The following is a 23,306-nucleotide window of genomic DNA, read 5'->3' on the forward strand; positions in this document are numbered from 1 at the left end:
TGTTTCAGTTGCTTGTTGGCTCAGAGACCTCTTCCTGCATGAGGGAAGGCATGCAGTGGTTTGGCTGGCTCAAGAATGGGTTCACCCTGGGTAGGACTGCCAGACTGTTCCTCTAGGAACTGGGCTCAAGGCTTGAGAGGACTTTGAGGTTCTCTTGTAGTAAGGACTGTAGGTATTTGTGGTGGCAATGGGGGTTGGTGGGGTTCTCCTGCTTGCCTTTCCCCCTAAAGGGGAAGTCCCTCCTGTCTCCAGGACAGTCTGATTCAGGTGGGGGAAATGGGACTACAAAGGCTAGGTGCCTCCATGTTGCCCTCCTAGGCTTCAGCATAGGTGCCTCTCCACTCCCCTGCTGTACTCCTGAGCTCTTACTTCTATGCTCCAGTGCTCTCCCTTCTGTACTCTAGTCAAATCTGAGCTGTTTATTTGTCACCTTGGTCCTTTCTTATGGGGAGGACAAGTGCCAGGCATCTCTGTTCAGCCATCTTGCTGACATCACCTCATTGTGGTTTTAATATTGCATTTCCCTAATAGCTATTTCTTCACTTGTTTAATTTCAGCAATACTTGAAAGTTATCTTTGAATTTTCTTTCTTACCCTGCTCACCTTTTCTGCAGCTCTACAGAATAGTTTTTAATTATCCCTCTCCTTTATTCTTTTTTTTTTTTTTAAGTTTTCTACCACAAAGGATTTTATTTAAGTTTTCTCTAGAACTAAAGGAAAAAGGAAAACGTCAGGAGGCTGGAACAGTCAAAAACTCTTTTTCCCTAATTTTATTCAGTATTGATTGATTACTTGTTGCTATGCCAGTTAAAGGAATTAGCATTCTTAATTTTTTTCACCTTGTCTCATGTCTTTTTTTTTTTTTTTTTTTTTTTGAGACAGGGTCTTGCTCTGTGGCCCAGGCTGGAATGCAGTGTCATGGTCATAGCTCACTATCACCTGAAACTCCTGGTCGCGGGTGATCCTCCTGCCTCACCCTCCCGAATAGCTGGGACTACACATGTATGCCGCCAGGCCCAGATAATTTTTAAATTTCTTTTAGAGACAGATTCTTGGTATGCTGCCAGGCTGGCCTCAAACTCCTGGGTTCAAGTGATCCTCCTGCCTCAGCCTTCCTCCTGAAGTGCTGGGATTATGGGCATGAGCCACTGCACCCAGCCCCCTGTCATTTTTGTTGTTTTTTTATGTTTTTTAAAATTTCAAACTATTAAGGAGGAACAACTGTTTTTGTTACATGGATACACTGTATAATGCTGACGTCAGGGTTTTTAGTGTGTCCATCACCAGAATAGTGTTCATTGTACCTGATGGGTAAGTTTTTATCTCTCCTTCTCCTTTATTCTAATTCCTATTGCTTTATTTCTCCACTACTACTGATTATTAAAATAGCCTCCAAACTGCATTCTCTGATACCATTGCCTTAGCAGGTTTCAATCTATTTTCCACACTGCCATCAAAATGAATTTTCTGAAATGCAGATGTGATCATGTCACTCTTTTGCTAAAAAGCTTTCAGAGGCTTCCATTGCGTTTAAGATAAAGTCCACAATTTGGACCCTGCTTGTTTTAGACTATCTATTCTTGCCACTCTTTCCCCAACCATCCCATGCTTCTATAACCATCCCCCCGCCCATACACACACACACACACACACACACACACACACACACACACACACACACACTCTCTCTCTCTCTCTCTCTCTCTCTCTTTCTCTCTCTGTCTCTCTCTCACACACACACACACACACACACACACACACACACTCCCAACACACTGCACATATCCTTAACTGTGATCTACCCTGAATTATTTGAACATAATTAAATCTTCCTTCTTCCGTGCCTTTGAACATTCTGTTATCTCTGTCTAGAATGTTCATTCATATCTGTTTACAAACTTTTGCTCATTCTTCAAGGTTAAGCACAAATAATACTACCTCTTGGAATCTTTCCCTGATTCTCAACAGTTAGCATTGTTTTTGTGTGTGTGTGTAAATATAGTGATGTACACATGTGTCTATGAGAATATTAGGTTGAATCACATGAAATTTTCATTTGCTTATTTACATTGTGCAAAAAATAGTCAACACAAACATGATATGTCTCTAAATAAATATACCTTGAGTGTCATTTATGAAGTCACAGGTTAACTTCCACACGCAATTTAGTAATTATTTTCATGTTAGTAGACAGCATCATAGTTCCATAGTACAAATAATAAAGGATACTGATTTTTTTCACAAAAGCATTATTTTAAAATTCAAACACTATAAGCTGAAACAATTTATGTGTGTATGTCAGGTATACCTCAGAGATATTGCGGTTTGGTTCCAGAATACCACAACAGAGCAAATATCACAGTAAAGCAAATATTGCAATAACGTGAGTCACATGAAGTTTCTGGTTTCCCAATGTGTATGAAAGTTGTGTTTATATTATGTTGTAGTCTATTAAATATGCAGTAGCATTTTGTCTAAAAAACAATGTACACATCTTGATTTTAAAATACTTTCTTGCTAAAAAATGCTAAGGATCATCTGAGCCTTTAGTGTGAGTTGGAGTCTTTTGCTGGTGGAGAGTCTTGCTTTGATGTTGATGGCTGCTGACTGATCAGGGTGGTTGCCAAATCTTGGGGTAACTGTGGCAATTTCTTAAAATAAGACAACGAAGTTTGCTGCATCAGTTGACTCTTCCTTTCATGAAAGGAAGCATGTAGTATGCAATGCTGTTTGAAAGCATTTTACCCACAGTAGAACTTCTTTCAAAGTTGGAGTCCATCCTCTCAAATCCTGCTTATGCTTTATCAACAAGGCTTATGTAATATTTTAAATCCTTTGTTGTTATTTCAGCAATGTTCATAGCATCTTCACCAGGCATAAATTTCATCTCAACAAACCACTTTTTTTTTTTTTGCTCATCCATAAAAACAACTTGTTATTAATAAACATTTTATCATGAGATTGCTGCGAGTCAGTCATATCTTCAGGCTCCACTTCTAATTCTGGTTCCTTCACTGAAGTCTTGAACCCCTCAAAGCCATCTATGAGAGTTGGAATCAACTTCTTCCAAACTCTTGTTAAATGTTGATATTTTGACCCCTTCTTCATGATAATTCTTAATGAAATCTAAAATAGTGAATTCTCTCCAGGAGGTTTTCAGTTTACTTTGCCCAGATCCATTAGAGGAATCACTGATCTATGGCAACTCTAGCCTTACAAACTGTGTTTCTTTTTTTTTTTTTTTTTTTTTGAGACAGAGTCTCACTGTGTTGCCCGGGCTAGAGTGAGTGCCGTGGCGTCAGCCTAGCTCACAGCAACCTCAAACTCCTGGGCTTAAGCGATCGTACTGCCTCAGCCTCCCCAGTAGCTGGGACTACAGGCATGCGCCACCATGCCTGGCTAATTTTTTTCTGTATATATATTTTAGTTGTCCAGATAATTTCTTTCAATTTTTTAGTAGAGACGGGGTCTCGTTCTTGCTGAGGCTGGTCTCGAACTCCTGACTTTGAGCAATCCACCCGCCTCAGCCTCCCAGAGTGCTAGGATTACAGGCGTGAGCCACCACGCCGGGCCCAAACTGTGTTTCTTAAATAATAAGACTTGAAAGTCAAAACTACTCCTTGATCCATGGGCTGCAGAATGGATGTGGTGTTAGCAGGCATGAAAACAACATTCATCTCCTTGTGGCCGGGCACGGTGGCTCACGCCTGTAATCCTAGCACTCTGGGAGGCTGAGGCAGGCGGATTGTTTGAGCTCAGGAGTTCGAGACCAGCCTGAGCAAGAGTGAAACCCCGTCTCTACTAAAAATAGAAAGAAATTATATGGACAGCTAAAAATATATATAGAAAAAATTAGCTGGGCATCGTGGCACATGCCTGTAGTCCTAGCTACTTAGGAGGCTGAGGCAGAAGGATTGCTTGAACCCAGGATTTTGAGGTTGCTGTGAGCTAGGTTGACACCATGGCACTCTAGCCCGGGCAACAGAGTGAGACTCTGTCTCAAAAAAAAAAAAAACCAAAACATTCATCTCCTTGTACATCTCCATCAGAGCTCTTGAGTGACCAGGTGCATTGTTAATGAGTAGTAATATTTTGAAAGGAATCTTTTTTTTATGAGCAGTAAGGCTCAACACTGGATTTAAAATAATCAGTAAACTGTGCTGTTAACAGATGTGCTGTCATCTGGGCTTTGTTGTTCTGTTTCTAGAGCATAAGCAGAATAGATTTAGTGTAACTCTTAAGGGCCCTAGGATTTTCAAAATGGTAAATGAGCACTGGCTTCAACTTAAAGTCATCAGCTGCGTTAACCCCTAACGAGACAGTTAGGCTGTTCTTTGAAGCTTGGAAGCTAGACATTGACTTCTCTCTAGATATAAAAGTCCTAGATGGCATCTTCTTCCAACAGAGGGCTGTTTCGTCTACATTGAAAATCTGTTGTTTAGAGTAGCTTTCTTCATCAATGATCTTAGTTAGATCTTCTAGATAACTTGCCTCAGGTTCTACATCAGTACTTGCTGCCTCACCTTGCACATTTATGTTATAGGGATGGCTTCTTTCTTTAAACCTCATGGACCAACCTCTGCTAGCTTCCAGGTTTTCTTCTACAGTTTACTTACCTGTCTCAGGCTTCACAGAATTGACAAGAGTTAGGGCCTTGTTCTTGATTAGGCTTTGGCTTAAGGGAATGTTGTGGATGATTTGACCTTATATTCAGATCACTAAAACTTTGTCCGTATCAGCAGTAAGGCTATTTTGCTTTCTTATCATTCATGTGTTCACTGGAGTAGCACTTTTAATCTTCAGGTACTTTTCCTTTGTATTCACAACTTCCCTAACTGTTTGGCGTAAGAAACCTAGCTTTCAGCCTATCTTAGCTTTCAATATGTCTTCCTCACTAAGCTTAATCATTTCTAACTTTTGATTTAAAGTGAGAGACCATGGTTTTGCTTGAACATTTAGAGGCCATTGTAGGGTTATTAATTGGCCTAATTTCAGTATTCTTGTGTCTCAGGGAATAGGGATACCCAAGGAGAAGGGAGATAGGGGAACAGCCAGTCAGTGAAGCATTGAGAATACACACTACATTTATTATTAAGTTCGCTGTCGTATATGGGCATGGTTCATGGTGTCCTAAAACAATTAGAATAATAATATCAAAGATCAGTGGTGATAGATCACCAGATATAATTATAATGAATAAGTTTGAAATATTGTAAGAATTGCCAAAATGTGACACAGAGACAGAAATTGAGCACATGCTGCTGGAAAAATGGTGCTGATAGACTTGTTCAATGCAGGGTTGTCACAAACCTTCAACTTATTAAAAAGAAAAAACCCACAATATTCATGAAGCACAATAAAGCAAAGCACAATAAGATGAAGTATGCCTGTATAATGGTTATGGCTATGTAAAAATTGCCTTTGAATGTGGGAGATAATATATGATAATGAAGACAGTTGTTTTCATAGTGTATGATTATGAGATTATTTTCTTAAAAGAACAAAACAAATGGCCAGGCACGGTGGCTCATGCCTGTAATCCTAACACACTGGGAGGCCGAGGCGGGAGGATCGCTTGAGGTCAGGAGTTCGAGACCAGCCTGAACAAGAGGGAGACCCCGTCTCTACTGGAAAAAAAAAATAGAAAGAAATGATCTGGACAGCTAAAAATATATAGAAAAAAAATTAGCCGGGCATGGTGGCACATGCCTGTAGTCCCAGCTACTTGGGAGGCTGAGGCAGAAGAATTGCTTAAGCCCAGGAGTTTGAGGTTGTTGTGAGCTAGGCTGACGCCATGGCACTCTAGCCTGGGCTACAGAGTGATACTCTGTCTCAAAAAAAAAAAAAAGTATTAGTTTCTATGTTTTACATTAATCAAATAGTAATGTCTGAATTGTAGTTTTGGAAAAGATAACTATTTAAACGCTTGGCATGATTTAGATAATTATATGATGAAGAGCATTGTACTTTATTTAAATAAAATTATAGTTTTAGTAAATATTTTTAAATCATTTATGATTTTTAAAACTTAACTATCCTTAATGCATGTGTAATAGCTTTGCCATAGTATTCAGGTAGTTATATTACCATCAGTACTAGTAAAATTAGTCAAGTTCATTGATTATATTCATTTTAAATTGAATATGGTGTTATAAATTCTATTATAGCTATTGAGTATTATATATGTAAATTTTGTGATTTGTAAGGAAACACAAACCATATAAAACACAAATTTTAAAAAATTATTTTAAAAAATCCTGTGGAATAATTATCTATTAGCTCCACGTTAAAAGTCCTTTTCTCCCAAACTTACACAGCACTCTTCAATTATTCACACAAGCAAAGATAACTAAGGAGTCTAAAGAATGTGGTTTATTTCATAATTTTAAAACTTGGACAGTGATTTGGGAGTGCAGCTTAGTACAAATCCTTTTCTAAATAAAATTCTGCTCCATTTGCAACTCTGAACATGACGACTGAAGGGGTGGTTCCCTCGACCAGTGCCTGACCTCTGTGCACACCTTGGTTGGTCTTGACCTCGCCCACACTGCACACTGCAGCCATATAAATCAGATTTTTGACATGTTGTAAAATGCAAGTCACAGCTGCTGCAGTCTGCAGTATTCAAAAACTTTTGAAACACTGCATGTCCAACTAAACTTATTTTTTTTGTGTGAATTTAAGTTTTTGTTGAGGGTAAGTCCTATTTGTTTGGCAAAAAGAAACTCAGAATGAGCCAATGATCATCTGAAATCAAATGGGTAATATCTTGCTTTCTTTCTCTTCCTTCCCTCCCCCTTCTCTCTCCCCCGCCCCCCTTTGTCTGTGTCTGACAGAGCGATTGGCTTTGGGAGAAGACCTTGATATTACACCTGTGTTAATGGGAAGTTGTAGATTGAGATTTCTGTTACAAAGTCTTTGTGCTTAAGTCAGGAGTAGGTGGCCTTTAAGGAACAGAATTGAGAGCTTGTAATCATAATGTAAGTATAAGTGTTTCATCTCTTCAAATATGTTTTAATTCCTTTGTTTCTATTATAGCAAATAACTTTACACATAAGTATGTCTCATTAGCTACTTTGCTTTGCCAGATACCAGACATTTTTTAAAAGAAAGGCATGTGTAGACTGGTAAATGTAATGTGTAACCTACAGGAAGCTTAAAAGTGCTTTTATAAAAAGTTTTAAAGGTTCTATAGAAATGTAAAAGTTTAAATGCTGTTAAAGATTTTTCTGTAGTATTTGGCTATTTTCAATAAATTGAAAAATGGGAAGTTACGGATTCTACTTAAAAGTCAGATTATAAATAGGCTTTATGAAAAAGTAAAAAGTCAATTCAGGTCATTCAGTTTCATTTATTGCCTGAGATCTTTCATAAAAAATCTCATAGTACACTGCCATATTAATAATGTTTACTAAAGGTAAAGCTTATTAGACTTTTCTGCAGAGAAATATTTAAGATTAAATTATATTATTCAGGCAATGATTTATATTTAGTGCATTTATACTATTTAATGTTGATCTTTTAGTTTTATTTGTTCAGATTTTTTATTGATATGTAGTAAGTATCTAAAAAAATGCTGTAACTAAATTTTTTGCTGGTAACTGTCTTAATTATTTTCAATATTTAAGAGTATTGCTATTGGAATATTTGACATTTTATAATGTCCTCAAAAGATCATTTTTCCTAAGTTATTAATTTTAAACTGTTTTAGGTGCCGTTTTTCAACCCTAAGTTTTGACCAAGAATGAAACTATTTAAAAATTAAGATGCCAACAGGTAATTTCTTGTAAGTTTATAGTTTTTCAATGTGTGTCACATAGCAATAGAACAACAACAAAAAATGTATATTAGCACAGGCTTTATTGTTCCCATCTAACATCATTCTAGAATATGAAATATTTTGATTTTGAAAGCCCGCCCTTTATAACATAAAAAAAACTATTTTATTTTAAACTTACATGTTTTATTGGTTTTCATAAACTGACAAATTCTAACTTATTCTGTATCTGAGATCAAGTTCTCAATAAATAAATGAAATCAGTGGTTGGGCATGGTGGCTCACACCTGTAATCCCAGCACTTTGGGAGGGTGAAGTGGGAGGATCACTAGAGGCCAAGAGTTCTAGACCAGCCTGGGCAACATGGTGAGACCTCGTCTCTACAAAAAATTATTTAAAAAATTAGTCGGGTGTAGTGGTGTGGCCTGTAGTCCCAGCTACTAGAGAGACTGAGGCAGAAGGATTGTTTGAGCCCGGGAATTCGATGTTGCAGTGAGCTATGGTGACGCCACTGCACTTCAGCCCGGACAACAGAGTGAGACCAAGAAATCAACCAGAATAAAAATAGAGTCATTCGGATTAGATGAGTTTTCTTTGCTGATAAAATACCATATGTTGAGAGATACCTGCTTATAATCCAGTTAAAAACTAAGACATTAATTTTTAACAGTGATAAAGTTACATTGCACCCTTAATGGAAACCCATATTTGATGGCTCTCGTGATGCTGATATAATGAAATGTTGATTGAGATTTTATTTGTCTTGAACTCCTGACCTCCAGCGATCCTCCCACCTCGGCCTCCCAGAGTGCTAGGATTACAGGCGTGAGCCACCGCGTCCGGCAGATTGAGATTTTATTTGTTAGCCAAATTATTCCTGAAAATGTGTATAATCTTATTAAAAGTTTTTTGATTATAATGAAGCATGGCATTGTGTAAAAAAGAAAAATATCTTAAAAAATTAGGTTTGGTTAGTTTAGTTTCTCCTTTACTAGTTAAATTCTCTTTAGTTCTGTTTTCCTCTTTGCATTTTTTTATTTTTATAGTTAATAATGTGATGTTGAAGTATATTTTTCTCAATCTAAAGTAAAAAAGTTTTAAAATTTCAAATTCTAATTATGAAGACATCTGACTCATAGCAATTGTATCTTAACAGGTATTGATTGACACCTTAATGGCAAATAAATGCTATACAATTTTTTAAAAATTTAGTATACTTTTTGTTTAAATGCCAAATTGGAGGCCTAATGGGAGTAATGCCATTTTCTTTTTCACGTTAGGTGATTCTGGGTCATTTCCTAGACAGAAACAATCAGGAACTAACAATGTATGATTTTATTTTATTTTATTTATTTATTTATTTATTTATTGAGACAGAGTCTTGCTCTGTTGCCCGAGCTAGAGTGAGTGCTATGGCATCAGCCCAGCTCACAGCAACCTCAAACTCCTGGGCTTAAGCGATCCTACTGCCTCAGCCTCCTGAGTAGCTGGGACTACAGACATGTGCCACCATGTCCGGCTAATTTTTTCTATATATATAGTTTTAGTTGGCCAGATAATTTATTTCTATTTTTAGTAGAGACGGGGTCTCACTCTTGCTCAGGCTGGTCTTGAACTCCTGACCTCGAGCGATCCACCCGCCTCGGCCTCCCAGAGTGCTAGGATTACAGGCGTGAGCCACCACGCCCGGCCACAATGTGTAATTTTAAAGCAAAATAATCCTGCCTTTAAGGCTAAAAGATAAAGTATTCAGCTGTTTTCTCTTCTCATCATAAATTAGTAGTATAATGACTCAATGAATTCTTCTATTATTACTGCTAATTTTTTCTATACAGTAACTTTGGTGGCCAGGAGTCAAAGGAAAGGGATTTTTTTCTTTTTTTTAAGATAATTGGGTCAGGGTGAAGCTGGAATGGGGGAGTGGTACCAAGGGAGAAAAGGAAGGCAAAGAGATAAAAGAATGATAAAGGAAAGGTCAAAGACAAAGAAGGAAGGTGAGGGTGGAGAAAGAAGAGGAAGAGAAAAGAAGCAAGAGATAAATGGAGGTTTATTTTCTTAACATTCTGAAACATTTGGCTGTATGACATAGGTTTATAATTTTTCTTTAGAACTTTAGATATTTCTTTACAGTTACTAGCTATTACCTAAAATCACCTTGCAAATCAAAACTGTATACAATTATTTTTGGCTTTCACATTAAGACTGTCATATAGGAATATTTAAAGATAATTTTGGAAATAAAAATGTATTCCAATCATCTAAATCTTTTTCCACCACAGTTTCAAATTTTAATACATTTGAGACCCAATAGGAAAAATAAGAATCGAAATAAAACCTTGGGACAGGGAAGCTTTAAGTAATAATACAGAATCTCTGTGCTAAATAAGAAAGGTCCTATTTATTCTAAGATCCTAATCACCTTTTAATCTGACTGATATAGATATTCCTTATTTCTATTATATAGCTTCTAAATCCATTATAATTAATGCCCATATCTTTAGGATGGATTAATTTTTCCCTCAAAAGGATGGAAGTTCCTATCAAGTAAGGAATAAGATTAAGTCTTTCACTTTGAGAAAAAATTCTTAATTGTGAATTTTAGGATTGCTACTTCATTCTAAGCTAGTTATTCCTATTCCTTGTTGCATTAGAAAAACTTTAATTGCCTTTCTCTATTTCATATATGTATGTGTTTTAGATCACGAAGAGCCCTGTGGTCCCAGTCACAGGTCATTTTGCCTGAATGGGGGGATTTGTTATGTGATACCTACTATTCCCAGCCCATTTTGTAGGTGAGTGAAATGGACTGGGGGGAGAGGGTAATTTTATTTTTTATCATCTACTAACTTCTTTGAGAAATGATTAAAAAGTAAGCAAAAAATGTAAGATGAAAAAGTGTGTTTTCATATTTACATAGGGTAAAATTATGCTTTTAAGACAAAACAAAAACAAAATAGGAAATAAAAATCTCGCTCATCAGGTATTTATTTTGAAAATGGGTAATGGTAGTTTCTAGCCTAGACAGATTTCTTAGAAATAATCTATTTCAGTGAACTCTCTGATTGTAGCAATTTAGGGCAGACAGTCTGTGTTTAATATTACTGGCAAAACAGCTAGAGAATTCACTAATGTCAAAAGTGCAACACAAGGTATTTTGTTCTGAGTTTAGAATACATAAATACATGAGAACTGAGTTGGTACCAAAACTTACACTTGATATGTTAAAAAGAAAATGAAGAGTTAAGTTTTTCTAATGGTAGTAGCAAATAAAAAAGAAGGTTATCTTAGCCACTCTTGTTTTAAAATAATATAATTCACTTTGGGAGTATGGATATAGCCAGTAATCAATAAAGACTTCAAAATAGTAATTGCATAGCTGGCTTCCTGTAAGTTTGGTTGAATAGGATTTAAGTGTATGTATTAATCCTCTTTTAGTACATGAGTTAGCAACATAGTAGTGCCAGTGAGGCCCGTAGACTTTGTGGAGCTAACAACAAAATACCTCAAGCTATTTTGTAATATATGTGAATTACTATTTTTTTGTTCTTTAACTGAAATGAGAGGTATACAATCTAAATTTAAGATCTTTCTATGCAAAAGGATAGAAAGGTGGAATTTGTAGGGAAAGTTAAAGATACTGGGATTTAGTGTGAAGTAGAGGAGGCCAAGAGTAATAACCTCATAATTATGGCAGGAAGTTTTTAGGGATTTTCTTACGGGGAATAGTGCCTAAGTGTTTTTCCTTTCAAGTGAAGATACAAAGGGAAGGGGGTGGAGATACAAACTAACAATTACTTAACACCTACCCCTGTGCCTCAACAATGTTCTTTTGTTTCTTTTTAAGTCTATTTGGTGAGATATAATTTATGTATGATAAACTACATTCATTCGAAGTGCACAATTGATTAATTTTGACAAACGTTTATACCTGTGAAGTCACTGCCACCGCCATATCGAACTATATTAATAGAATATTTCCATTGCTCCCCCAAAATTTTGTTGCTGATCCTGTTCTTTATTTACATTTTAAATCTTCTCTCAAAAACTTTAGACAGTAGAGAAGGGAGGCAGGGAGACCTTAGACAATAGAAAAATAAGAAGAAAATGAGAAATTAAGTGACTTGTCAAAGGTCACATAGCTAGGAAGAAGAAAGAAACGGCTTTTGAATACAACTCCCAAGTTTCGCTTAACCTTATATTCATTCTGAATTTTTTCTATGGGGATATGGCATTTATAAAATGAAACTAAAATGCTTGTTAGAAGTACATTTAATGTTAACAATTTTCAAATACATATTTGCTTCATCCTAAAAATTTTATAGTTTATTATTCGGTTTTAAGTTTTAAAATTTTTCCATTATGATTTCTTTAACCGTTAGAGTTTTTTGTTATCCTTTAATATCTAATTTAATTGTATTGTGGTCAGAGTACTTGGTCCATTAAGCTGTATGCTTAGTATTTGTGTACTAAGTGTCTGTTATACTGCACTGAATAAGTTGAAAGAAAGAATTAGGAGTATTAGAATTTGGAGAGTCATTAAAATGGAAAGAAACATAGGTTGTCACCCTACTTTTGTACCTTGGTTAGATGCATTTTTAGTATATTTTCAAAAAGTTACCAATGAAAGACAATAGCCAACTTTGCTGGTAGCCCACACCAGGTTTAAAAATATGTCCCGTTTCTTCCTAATTTCAAACTTTAAAAGTAATAATTAAGGAATAGTTGAAACCATGCCTCGTGGGTTTATAATGGATAGAGAATGAAGCAAGGTTGCACTTGTTGCTCAATAGCAGGATATTCTGTGGGACTGGCACCTTGTACGCAATGTGGATGGCGTACCCTGGAGTTGTTAAACACCTAAAGGAAATGAAGCAGTGGAGGGGAGGAACAAAAAGGAGACTGAGAGAAAAGGAAGGAACACAGTGACTGAAGGTTCAGTGAAGTTGAATGGCAGAAATATTTTTAAATCATATTTTATAGAAATAATAGCTTTCTAGTGCTTTTAGGACCTCATTTTTAATCTAGCCCTATAGGCTATTATAACAATATTTAAGGGTACAAGAAGAAAAGGCCCTTCTTACAGTGTTCCTCCAGTGCCCTTTACTGACAAGGCCTAACATTGTGCAACTGGTAAAGGAGAAATGTTGTAGGTTGAAGCCATAGTTTCACAAAACTAGGTCAAGGAAGGGTAGATTTAGAGGTGGGAGGTGATAAAGTGGTAAGTGGCATAGTCTACCCCTTTGGCTGCTCACCTTCTGTGTGTACTTTCTACACATTTGAACTTACATGTAATAAAAAAATTCTTGCGCTTACCCAAATGAAGAAGCATCAAGTGCCAAAGGTCATTGTTTTCATAGCTAGTAATATTGATTATTCCTCAAACTTCATTGTAGTGTGGCTGAATATACTGTTGCATAAAGACTAATTGCTAAGGTTAACCTTCAATAATAGCAAGAAGAAGAAGGAAATGGTTAATATATCCATATATATATATATAAATATATATATATATATATATATATATATATATATATATATATTTTGAGACAGAGTCTCGCTGCGTTGCCTGGGCTAGAGTGAGTGCCGTGGCGTCAGCCTAGCTCACAGCAACCTCAAACTCCTGGGCTTAAGCGATCCTACTGCCTCAGCCTCCCAAGTAGCTGGGACTACAGGCATATGCCACCATGCCCAGCTAATTTTTTCTATATATATTTTTAGCTGTCCATATAATTTCTTTCTATTTTTAGTAGAGACGGGGTCTTGCTCTTGCTCAGGCTGGTCTCGAACTCCTGAGCTCAAACAATCCACCCGCCTCGGCTTCCCAGAGTGCTAGGATTACAGGCGTGAGCCACCATGCCCAGCCAGTTAATATATCCAAATGAAGACATACACATAATAAGCAGAGAAAATATGTATTACAGTCCTTTTTGTAAATAATTGGTCATCAGCCCATACATGGTATCTGCGGCTTCCTCTGCTACTACCAGTTCCATATTTCCCTTGTCTTCAGTCATAACCTCAATAGGTTTCTTACTTGATAGAGAGACCCAAACCTTCCTTCCTGAGAGGTGTGAGTCCTCAATACTCCTGCTGCTTTTTGGTTGGTATAATTTGCAAATAACCTGTACTGTTGGGAGTAGACATAATGACAGTATTAAGAGGCACCCCAAAGAATTCCCTGGGTTCGGGTATAATCTTCCTTTCCCCTATTATATAACAGTAACTTAATTTCCTCTTGGTAATTGGGATCAACCACTCAAGCCAATAGAGTAAATCACTCTTTTTACTTTTGGTTTAGTGGCATGAAGAGCCCAAAATGACCAGGTAGGAGTCTTATCTCTCGATTTATTGTTTTATTCCCTGATGGAATCATTCTTCCCTTGGGGACTATGATCTCTACTCTATAGGTATGGAGAACAAAATTGCTTGGATGAGAATTAAAAATTCAGCAAATGGGTTATTAGGTATAATAGTGACTGAAGCCACTATCATTCCACCTCTTAATTCCCGGACCTATATTTTCTGACTATGGAGGAGACAGCACCAATGAGATGATCGCTGATTCAAAGCATATATTGCATCCTATAAGATGGAGCCCCATCCTTTCAGGGTGTTGTCTCCCAACTGGTATCATTTTATCTTTAATTAGTCCAGATGCTTCTGAGTGGAAGCATATATGGTAAAAATCAGCTAATTTCATAGACATGAGCTCAGAGCATCTCTTCCTAGGCTGTGAAATTAGTTCCATGATCAGAAGCAAGGTTCTTTGGAATACTGTGATGGTGGATAAGTCCATGGATGGTGGTGCTAGCAGATCATTATTAGCAAAAAAGGTGAATCCATATTCAGAATATGTCTATTCCAGTGAGAATAAATCTCTGCCTCCCTCCGTGATGGAAAAAGGTATAGTATATTCAACCTATCACCAAATGGCTGACTGTTCCCCCAGGAAATGGTTCCATATCAGGGACTCAGTGTTGATCTCTGCCTTGGCAAACTTGGCGCTCAGTAGTGGCATTAGTCAGGTCAGCTCTGGTAAGGGGAGGTCCATGTTGTTAAGCTCATTTGTATCCTCCCTCTGCCACCATGGTCACTTTGTTACTGGACCCACTGAGCAAGCACTAGGGCAGCTGAAGAGAGAGAGTAACAGAAAAAGTGTTATTTTGGTTGCTAATCGTACATAACCTGGTTAGTAAGAGCTTCCTCTGCAGCAAAAGTCTTTTGTTGGGCAATCACAATGGGCACAGATATCATCACAGTCTGTGTCCATTCCGAAACATCCATCCACCTACTTCTTCCCCAGGTTTCCTTGTCATCAATCTTCCAATCTTGTTATTACTACCCATGACCATCCAGCCAAATTGTTAACAACTGTCCTTAGATCTGTATATATCTGCAGAGCAACTGCCCATAGATCCATACTTCTGTCCACCTCTCCAGATAAAGTGGACAATGTACTGCTCTCAGTTCTGCCCACTGGAAGGATTTTCTTTCATTAGTTGCTCATTAGGGTCACTGCTGAGTAGGGCTGTAATGCTGTAGCTGTCCAATTTCAGGTGGTATAAGCATATTATACAGATCCACTCATAAACTGGATTTGAACAGTTTCTTCTTTATTTAGTTGGTCATAAGGAACTCCCCAGAAAACTGTAGGCATAGATTGAGTGAAAAGAGGTAATGCAACAGAAGTCAGAGTATGAACTACCTGCTCCTGTAACTTATACCTTCTAGACCTGTCTGTACTTGATCTTATAGGCCATTTCCATTTGACAGTGTGCATACTCAAAACTTATAGCTAGTTGAGTCAAACAGCACCCAGTTCACAATGGGAAGCCCAGGTCACGTGGTCATCTGATGCCCCATGTGGTATCATCCATGGTCATATGTGGTCCTACAAAGGAAAGCAACTACGGAGCTTTTCAAAGATATAGGTGATACCCTCACTAATACATTTACAAATGCCATAGTGACAGCAGTGCCTTGTAGGTCTTCTTGGAAGATGATGTGATAAGGTGGACATGCAGATAATGCATGACAAATCCACTCCAGCATTCCTATCGCCCTAAGCCCTTATGTTCCCTCCTCTATAGCACCAGTCCCCTACCTTTTTGGTACCAGGGACTGGTTTCATGGAAGACAATTTTTCAATGGCTGGCAGGAGGCAGAGCTCGGTCGGTGATGCAAGTGATGGGGAGTGGCTGTAAATACAGATGAAGCTTCACTCGCCTGCCACTCACCTCCTGCTGTATGGCCTGATTCCTAACGGGCCACGGACCAGTACTGGTCCACAGCCTAGGGGACTGGCCTGTGGTCCACAGCCTGGTCCACAGCCATAGCATTCTATGGAAGCTCCTGCATTTCAGTCTCATTAAATATAGGCCACTCAATCCAAGTTTCAGTCAACCAAATAAGTAACTTCCTAGCTTATACAGCAGGAAATGACTCTAACATATTAAATCCAGACTCTCTAGTAAGTGTACCTAAATCCATAAATTTGTCTTTCCTTGGTCTAACACCTGTAGAATCCACTCCAGCACGTGTCCCCAGGATAGACATAAACACACACACACAGTTATGTAACTCTTGTGGTATGTAAACTATGTAAGCTGTCTTCTCTTGGGTCCCCGTGTGTACATTACTCCTGAAGCATACTAATATAGTTGACCCTAGTTATTGATCTACTGTGGTTTTAGTGAGTTTTGAGGAGGATGAGTGTCCCCTTGTGAGGCATTTGCTCCAGGTTAGGTTACCGTAAGATTTTTAAACAAAGAAAAGCTAATTTCCTCAGACACAGGAAGGCCAGCTCCTTCTGCTGGCAAAGGAGTCTCAGGGAAACCTGGGAATCTGAGAGTGCTGATTTCATCTGGCCTATCAGATGTACCCATTCCCAGTTCTAGAGGCTCATTCTCTATCAATTTCCTGATATTCACATAAGCTTGGCAAGACTATGAATCCAACTAGTATTATAATTCAGAAGCATGAACAAGTAAATTTTGTACTAGATTTTAGCAAAAACAGCCCTGTGGCTAAAAGAAATAGATTATTTTAGGGCTGTTGTGGGAGCTTTCTGGTTCTCAGACCAGGATTTGAGTTTCTTTTGTTTTCTTTCTGTAAGTGCTCTAGAGCACTCAAGGCAATCTATCCCACACCTTATGGTCATCATTACTACCATAATAGTCAAGTGCTCCAAAGGTACTTGCTTCAGTTGGCACTTCATCACAATTAATTGTTATATCACTACATGCCATGGATTAATAGCATCCTGTTGCCTGCTGTCAAAGAGTTTATTTTTGCACTTAAGCCTCAGGGCATGACCAAATCAGTCCCCAAATCTTTTTTTAATTTGTTCTAATTTTTTTTTAATTTAAAGATAGGGTCGCACTATATTCCCCAGTTTGGCCTCAAACTCCAGGGCTCAAGCAAATCCTTCCACCTCAGCCTCCCAAGCACCTGGGGCTACAGGAGTTCATCACGACAGCCCAGATCTTATTTTTGAGAGTCTTCTGACATCACTCCCAGAAACAATTCTGTTTCAGTCACTTCCAGTCAAGAGACAGAATCCAAAATAGTAATTTGCACAGGGAATGTTTAATGTAAATAATCTTAAGTTTGTAAAAAGAAATTAACTACTTTTAGGGTTTACTGAAGGCTATAGTAAAACCTAAAGAATATACAGGAATAACAGATGAAGAGGGCAGCCACAAACTTAGAGTACCTTGCCCACCTTCCCATGTTGAGCTTCAGACCTTATTGAAGAAGGTGAGGCTACGGCTTACTGTATGGGGAACCAGTTTGCTGAGGTGCCTTAGGCCAGAGCCAATGAGCAGGAAACCACTCCCTGGGTTGCCAAAGAAAACTTGTTGGGAAGCTCCTTGCTGCAGTGCCACTGAGACTCATGTGCTAGTCAGTCTCCCTTGTAAAGCCACTCACTGGCTGCCGCATCATAAGAGCCAAACAAATGCACCGAAGCCAAGAAACTAAACACCTTCCTTTTTTCTGAAGCCTGAACTTTTGCATTAGTTTTTCAGCAAAACTAGATGAAAATCTCCAGTGCCTTCTACTGACAAGGCCTAAGATTGTGCCAGCTGGCAAAGGAGAAATGTTTACAGGATCTAGTTGCAGTATTACAAAGCAGGCCAAAGAAGAGTGCGTTTGGAGCTGAGAGGAAATAAATCTATAACTGGCATATTTTCTTCTTGATATCTGTGTGATCTGTAATTATATCCCCTCTCTCATTTCTGTAATTGATAATTTATGTCTTCTCATCAGCAGTTTGACTAGAGGTTTATACATTTTATTCTCAAAGAGCCTGCTTTTGGTTTCATTGATATTTCTTTTTTGTGTTTCTGTTTTCTATTTCATTGATTATTAATCTTTATTTCCTAATTTGCATTTAATTTAGCCTTTTATTCAAGTTTTTTTTTAAGGTAAAAGCTTAGATCATTGATTTGAGATCTTTTCTCCTTCCTTAAATAAGCATTTAGTGCTATAAGTTTTCTTAAAAGCACCATTTTATTTGTATCCCATAATTTTTGACATGTTGTGCTTTCATGTTCAGTTACAATTACTTTCTAATTTCCCTTTTGATTTATTTGATTCATAGGTTATTCAGAAGCATGTTGTTTGGTTTCCAACGATTTGGGGATTTTTCCAGATATCTTTATGTTATGAATTTTTTTCTATTTAAAGTATATATAACATTTACAATCTTAACCATTTTTTTTTTTTTTTTTTTGGGACAGAGTCTCACTTTGTTGCCCGGGCTAGAGTGAGTGCTGTGGCATCAGCCTAGCTCACAGCAACCTCAAACTCCTGGGCTTAAGCAATCCTCCTGCCTCAGCCTCCCAAGTAGCTGGGACTACAGGCATGCGCCACCATGCCCGGCTAATTTTTTCTATATATATTTTTAGTTGTCCAGATAATTTATTTCTATTTTTAGTAGAGACGGGGTCTCGCTCAGGCTGGTCTCGAACTCCTGACCTCGAGCAATCCACCCGCCTCGGCCTCCCGGAGGGTTAGGATTACAGGCATGAGCCACCGCACCTGGCCACCATTTTTAAATGTACAGTTCAGTAGTATTAAATACATTCATAATGTTGTGCAACCATCACCGTCATCTATTTCTATAACTCTTTTCATCTTGTAAAACTGAAACTCTATGCCCATTAAACAATAACTCCCCAGTCTTCCTCCCCAAAGCCTCTGGCAACCACCATTCTACTTTTTGTCTCTATGATTTTGACTACTGTAGGTATCTCATGTAAGTGGAATCACACAGTATATTTTTATGAGGGACTTACTTCACTTAGCATAATGTCCTCAACATTTGTTTATTTTGTCGCATATGCCAGAATTTCCTTCTTTTTTAAGGCCAAATACATTCCATCGTATGTATCTACCATGTTTTGCTTATCCATTCACTCATGGATGGACATTTAGGTTGCTTCTATGTTTTGCTATTTTGAATAATGCAGCTATGAATATGATACATAAATATGTCTTTGAGATCCTACTTTCAATTCTTTGGAGTATATACCCAGAAGTGGAATTGCTGGATCACATGATAATTCTATTTTTAAGTTTTTTAGGAACTGCAATACTATTTTCTACAGCAGTGTACCGTTTTACATTCCCAACAACTGTGCACAAGGGTTGCACAGTCTCACCAATGCTCCTTATTTTCTGTTTTTTTTTTTTTTAATATGTCCCAGAGCCATCCAAATGGGTATTAGGTGGTATCTTACTGTATTAATAATTTTGATTTGCATTTCTCTAATGATTAATAATGATTAGTGATGTTCAGCCTCTTTTCATGTGCTTATTAGCCATTTGTATATCTTCTTTGTAGAAATGTCTATTCAACTCCTTTGCTCACTTTTTAATTAGGTTATTTTTTATGGTTGAATTTTAAGAGTTCTCTATATATTCTGAAAATTAATCCTTAATCACATATATGATTTGCAAATATTTTCTCCCATTCTTTGAATTGTCTTTTTACTTGGTTGGTAGTATCTTATGTTGCAAAAAATTTAAAAATTCTGACAAAGTTCAATTTGTCTAATTTTTCTTGCACAGGCCTTTGGTGTCATACTCAAGAAAACATTGCCAAATCTAATCTCATGAAGCTTTTGCTTTATTTCCTTCTAAGAGTTTTATAGTTTTAGGTCATACATTTAGGTCTTTAATCCATTTTGAGTTAATTTTTGTATATGGTGTTAGGTAAGGGTACAGCTTTATTCTTTTGCATGTAAATATCCAGTTTTACCAGCACCATTTGTTGGAAAGACTGTCCTTTCTCCATTAAATAGTTGTGGCACTTGTCAAAAATCATTTGATCATATATGTGATGATTTATTTCTGGATCCACTGGTCTATATGTTTGTTTTTGTGCCAGTACCACACTGTTTTAATTACTGTAGATTTGTAGTAAGTTTTAAAATCAAGAAGTATGAGTTCTCCATTTTCATTCTTCTGTTTGAAGATTGTTTTGGCTGCTCAGGATCCTTTGAGCTTCTTTAGGATGGGTTTTTCTATTTCTGGGAAAAAAAATTTAATGTCTTTCGGCAGTGTTTTGTAGTTCTCATTGTACAAGTTGTATACCTCCTTGGTTAAGCTAATGTTTATGTATTCTTTTTGATGCTATCATAAATGGAATTGTTCTTGTAATTCTCTTTTCAGATTGTTCATTGTTAATGTATAGAAATCCAATTTTTGTGTGTTCACTTTGTATCCTGCTGCTTTGCTGAATTGATTTATTAGCTCTAACAGGTTTTGGTTTTTTTTGGTGGAATGTTTACAGTCTTCTACATATAAGATCATATCACTTGCAAATAGATAATTTTACTTCTTACTTTCCAAGTTGGATGTCATTTATTTCTTTTTCTTGCCTAATTGCTCTAGTTAGAACTTCCATACTCTGTTAGATAGAAGTGGTAAAATTGGGAATACTTGTCTTGTTCCTGATCCTAGAGGAAAAGCTTTCAGTCTTTCACCATTGAGTATGATGTGCACTGTGGATTTTTCATATATGGCCATTATTATGACTTAGTTTCCCTCTATTCTTAGTTTGAGTGTTTTTATCTTGAAAGGGTGTTGAATTTTATCAAATACTTTTTCTGCATTATTTGAGATTATCATATGTTTTTTCCACCTTCATTCTGTTAATGTGGTCTATTACATTCATCTAGTTTCATATATTGAAATATCCTTACATTCCAGGAATAAATTCCACGTGGTCATGGTATGTAATCCTTTTAATATGCTTCTGAATTCAGCATATTAGTATTTGTTTGAAGGAAAGAAAGGTGAAGGATCTAGAGCTGGAGAATTTAATGCCAGCAAAGGATGATTTGATGATTTGGGATAGAAGTGTGTCTTAAAAAAATGTCAAAATAATAAGAGAAGCAACTTCTGCTAACCAAGAGGTAGCAGACTAGTTCCTGGATACCATTAAGAAAATCATTGAAAAGAAAGGATATTTGCCTAAATAGGTTTTTAATGCAAAAGAAAGTGCCTTATTCTGGAGGAAAAAAAGGCCACAAAGGGCATTTATTAGTAAGGAAGAGAAGTGAGCACAAGGGTTTAAGGCAGGAAGGGATAGGCCAACTCTGTTTTGTGTAAATGCAGTCAGGTTTACAATCAGGACTGCCCTTATCTATAAAGCTGCAAATCTCTGAGCCTTGAGGGGAAAAGATAAACACCAGCTGCCAGTCTTTTGGTTATACAACAAGAAGGCCTGGACTATAAGACCACTTTTTCTGGGTTTGTTCCATCGAAGCTTTGTCCCTAAAGGTAGGGAGTATCTTGATGGCAAGGGACTGCCTTTTAAAGTTTTGATATTATACAATGCCCCTGACTACCCATGAGTTCAGCACCAAAGGTGTCTAAGTAGTCTACTTGTCCCCAAACACAACATCTCTAATTCAGCCTCTGGATCAGGGGGGTCATAAGGACCTTTACGTCTCATTACACATGGTACTCTATGGAAAGGATTGTCAGTGCTATGGAAGAGAAACCCAATAGAGAAAACATCCTGGAAGTCTGGAAGGATTATACCATTGAAGATGCCATCATTATGGAAAAAGCTGTGAGAGCCATTAAGTCTGAAACAATTCCCTCTGCAGAAATGACGTCACAGGATTTACAACAGAGCCAATCAAAGAAATCATGAAAGACATTGTGGATATGGCAAAAGGCGGGGGGCAGTGTGAAGCGTTTTAAGATATGAATCTTAGAGCTAATAGACACCACACCAGAGGGATGACCAGAAGACAGCTTGATGGACATGAATGCATCCAAACCAGTGCTAAATGATGAGGGAGAAGACATAGAAGAAGCAGTGCTAGAAAACAAATTGACATTAGACAATCTGGGCGAAGGGTTCTGATTATTCAAGACTGTTAGATGGACCCTTCTGTTATATGGGCACTGAAACTAAAACAAATGGTGGAAGGAGGACTGAAACCATATAGAAACATTTTTAGAGAAATGAAAAAGCAAAAAAGTCAGACAGAAATTATGATGTTATTGCCATAAAGTTATACCAAGTATGCCTGCCTGCCTTTGCTGCCTCCTCTTCCACTTCTACCTCTGCCACCCCTGAGACAGCAGCCGACTCACCATGAAGATGACGAGGGTGAAGATCTTTAAGGTGATCCACTTCCACTTAATGAATAGTAAATATATTTATTCTCTTCCTTATGATTTTCTTAATAACATTTCTTATCTCTAGCTTACTTTCTCAAAAGAATATAGTATATAATACAGGTAACATACAGACTATGTTAATTGATGTTTATGTTATTGGTAAGGCTTCTGGTCAGCAGTAGGCTATTAGTAGTTAAGTTCTGGGGGAGTTGAAAGTTATACATGAATTTTTGACTGCATGGGGTGGGGGTTGGTGCCCCTAACTCCCACATTTTTCAAGAGTCAACTATATTTGTGTCTTCAGATCTAAAATATTTCTTGTAGGTAGCTTATAGTTACATCATGTGTTTTTATCCATTTTGCTAATATCTGCCTTTTGACTAGAGAGTTTAATCCATTTACATTTAAAGTAAGTACTGATAAGGAGGAACTTCTACCATTTTGCTATATGTTCTGTATGTCTTATCACTTTTTTGTTTCTTGTTTTCTGTATTACTGTCTTTTGTGTTTAGTCGATTTTTTTGTAGTAAAATATTTAAATTCCTTTTTTTTCCTTTTGTGTATATTCTGTAGCAATTTTCTTTCTAGTTGCCATGGGGATTATGTTTAATCTCTTAAAGTTATAACACTCTAATTTGAATTTATACCAGCTTAACTTTAATAACATATAAAAACTGCTCCTTTATTACTGTCCCTGCTTTTATTGATTCTCACAAAATTACATTTTTGTATATTATGTATCACAAAACATAAACTTGTAAAATTCTTCTAAATACATTAGTCTCTTAAATTATGTAAAGACAAAATTTGGAGTTACAAACCATTGTTACAATACTAGTAGTTTTTTTAATTGTCCATATATTTATCTTTATGGATATCTTTA

General features: G+C 37.1%; 1 protein-coding gene across 1 annotated transcript in view; it reads left to right on the forward strand.

The window, feature by feature from the left end:
* The window catches only part of NRG4 (neuregulin 4), a 120,678-nt gene that overhangs the window by 39,398 nt on the left and 57,974 nt on the right, over window positions 1-23,306 (forward strand). Inside the window, exons 4-6 of the mRNA XM_045541977.1 lie at window positions 6,837-6,980; window positions 7,712-7,776; window positions 10,476-10,569. Of these exons, the coding sequence (XP_045397933.1) occupies window positions 7,767-7,776; window positions 10,476-10,569 (104 nt within the window). The 5' untranslated portion in view covers window positions 6,837-6,980; window positions 7,712-7,766. The remainder of the gene's footprint in view (window positions 1-6,836; window positions 6,981-7,711; window positions 7,777-10,475; window positions 10,570-23,306) is intronic.

The sequence above is a fragment of the Lemur catta genome, chromosome 1, assembly GCF_020740605.2.
Source record: "Lemur catta isolate mLemCat1 chromosome 1, mLemCat1.pri, whole genome shotgun sequence".
NCBI classification, from domain to species: domain Eukaryota; kingdom Metazoa; phylum Chordata; class Mammalia; order Primates; family Lemuridae; genus Lemur; species Lemur catta.